Raw genomic sequence first — 2,540 nt, forward strand, 5'->3', positions numbered from 1 at the left:
AATGCCTATTTTTTTCTTGTAGATATTTATTCACACTCACTACCTTAAGTTTCAATACCTGTCAGTGTCAGAGACAGTCTCAGCAGCATTTGCTCAGATTTCCCTGGGGCTCGCGGTGATCGGTCTCAGAGGGTATAGGAGAAGGGACGTTCTGGTTTGGTAGTTGGGAGCTGTGGCTCAGCCTCGGTTTTGCAAGCGTGGCTGGAAAATATCAACGGTTATTTCTCCGCAGTCCTGTCTCACTTCTTTGTTTTCTGCCCTGATGACTGGGCCAGGCTGCCGGCTATGTGGAACTCATAGGTCTCCCAAGCAGGATGGTTCAGGGAACTTGCTGTACCTTCTCCCCTCCCCCTCCCCCTTCAGGGAGCTCTGTTGGCTGCAAGAGGCAGCTTCTTTATTTCTCCCAGTCCATTGCCAGGCACCCCGGGTTATGATCTGTGGTAGCTCTTATGCACAGATGCCATGCTCATCCGTGCTGGTGTGAAGTTTGGGTGTTTTGTGTTGAGTTTAAGAAGTTCGGTTTATTGTTTTTTCAAGGGGAGAGATCTGGAGATGTCTCCCACGCTGCCATGTTTCTCCTATCAAACTGGATTTTTATCTTCTAAATAAATTCAAGAAGTCTTTTTGATAGAAATTTAATAAATAAATCAAAAGCAAATTTAACATAGAAAGGTAAATATGTTTTGTAAATTTTAATACAATGTAAAGATGAACAAGTAATTACATTGATTTTTAAATATTACAAATATGGCAGATACAAGAAGGACTGTAATAAATTAACTATAAATAAATAAGTAAATAAACAAGTAAATAAATAAAGAAAGAAAAAGCAATTAGGCATAAAGCGGGCACCTCTTAGGGACTGATGCCCCTGGAGCTGAATTTGTAACATAGTCTTGCTTAATACTCTGACAAAAGATTTGCAAAATTAACTTCAGTAATTTCTGACTGAAGTAGAAAGACCCTTTGGAAATGACTGATGACATATGCGCAAGTAGGATATGACACAACCACCAATGAGAATCATTTCCAGGTAACCCCAGGACTCCATCCCGATTTTATAACCTTTCTAGCAACCATGTTAATGAAGAGAATGCTCTCCTGATTTCCACTGTGACAACCTTCCATGCACAGTCACTGTATTGCTTCTCTTCGAGGTAGAGATGGATGCCCTGGAAGTACCTGTTCATGGCTGGTGTAGAGTCTTCCATTCCCAGGGTAGATTCCGCCTCTTTCATCTCTGGTACCAAACAGCTTCCCAGGTCTTTCAGCTGCAAATGGAGTCCACTGAGGAGCAGGGTTGTGTTCCAGGCAGCAGGGGCCTGTTCTCTCTTGAAGACGAGGAAGGTCTGCTCGAGCATCTTATGGAAGACAGAGATGACCTGGGCCTTCTGGACCTTACTGCCACTCACCATCTCCCAGGGGAATCCAAAGCTCTTTCTATCCTTCAGACAGCTGGAAGAGATGATTCTCCCCATTTGGTGCAGAAGTTCAATGTTCTCCGTGTTGACCTTGACATGGTCCTGAGACAGGTCACAGCCCAGAGACCCACTGGGGCCATAGCAGAACACCAGCAGGGCCATGAGTAGAGAGAGCAGGGGCGCCATGCTGAATCAGAGATGTTGCTGGCCTGGCTGAGCTGCAAGTCTGGGGAGCCTTGGACTCTAGGTTCTCTGATGACGTTCCTTCTAAGCATGGCCATTAAATAGGGAACACAAAGATTTTTATTTCATAATCATTTCTCTACACTTTTACTTCCTTTTTTTGTTTTCATGTATGTGTTCTCCGTGGGGTCTAAGATGATGTCATCAATCTACACTATTAATTTTGCAAGAGAAGTTTAATTTTCCCAAGAAACTTGGATGTGTCACTCCCAATAAATATTTATCAATCAGAGAAGAAAAGTTTTTGTCTTAAAGTCAGAAATGTGTTGATTGTAATTACACACACACATGCCCACACTCATGTACATTTTGTAATATGTCAAAATTGGTCTTCTCAGTGTTAGAAGCACAATTTGGCCTTGACCCTGGGTAGCGCTTTTACCCTTCTTACTTTACATGAAGTGACAGGCTGCCTCAGCCCTCTGAGTTTGTGTGTTTTGTTCGGTAATAGACCATGTTTAGTGAATAAACTCTTTAGAACCAAGGACTAGGATTCATTTACCGTTTGATTCACAGAGGAGGCTGATGATCATGAGTAAACGGGGTTCTGGGATGTTTCTCTTTCTTCTACAACACGTTCTTAAAGGTCCATGTGGTTTTCTTTCGCTGAGGACACAGGGTCAGAATGATGACAAACTCTGCCCCTTCTTTCCGCCGTGTGTAACTGGTCTGCGGTGCTGCTCATTCGTGCTGATACTTCAGCGGGAATCCTGGTTCTCTTCTGATGCGTGTAGGTGTGGAGATTCTAATCCCAAGACCATTTTATTTTCCCAACACCACCTGACTCATGAGGGAGATGCTACTTCTAGTAACCCTTTTCCTCTGGAATGACAAAGTGTCCTCAACCCAAGCTCTCCTGGATTCATTCCCTGAGGG

At 43.5% G+C, this 2,540-nt stretch overlaps 1 protein-coding gene across 1 annotated transcript; it reads right to left on the reverse strand.

Annotated features, from left to right (window-relative positions):
- Positions 1 to 1,058: 1,058 nt before the first annotated feature.
- LOC107518590 (interferon omega-1-like) lies at positions 1,059 to 1,710 on the reverse strand. Its single transcript, XM_016160418.2, has one exon. The coding sequence runs from the start codon at positions 1,605 to 1,607 to the stop codon at positions 1,059 to 1,061; it is 549 nt and encodes a 182-aa protein (XP_016015904.2). The 5' UTR covers positions 1,608 to 1,710.
- Positions 1,711 to 2,540: the final 830 nt, after the last annotated feature.

This window comes from Rousettus aegyptiacus, unplaced genomic scaffold, assembly GCF_014176215.1.
Source record: "Rousettus aegyptiacus isolate mRouAeg1 unplaced genomic scaffold, mRouAeg1.p scaffold_m13_p_3, whole genome shotgun sequence".
Classification (NCBI taxonomy): domain Eukaryota; kingdom Metazoa; phylum Chordata; class Mammalia; order Chiroptera; family Pteropodidae; genus Rousettus; species Rousettus aegyptiacus.

Coding starts and splice junctions, on each gene's coding strand:
- LOC107518590 (XM_016160418.2), bottom strand. CDS start 1,607: ATGGCGCCCCTGCTCTCTCTACTCATGGCCCTGCTGGTGTTCTGCTAT.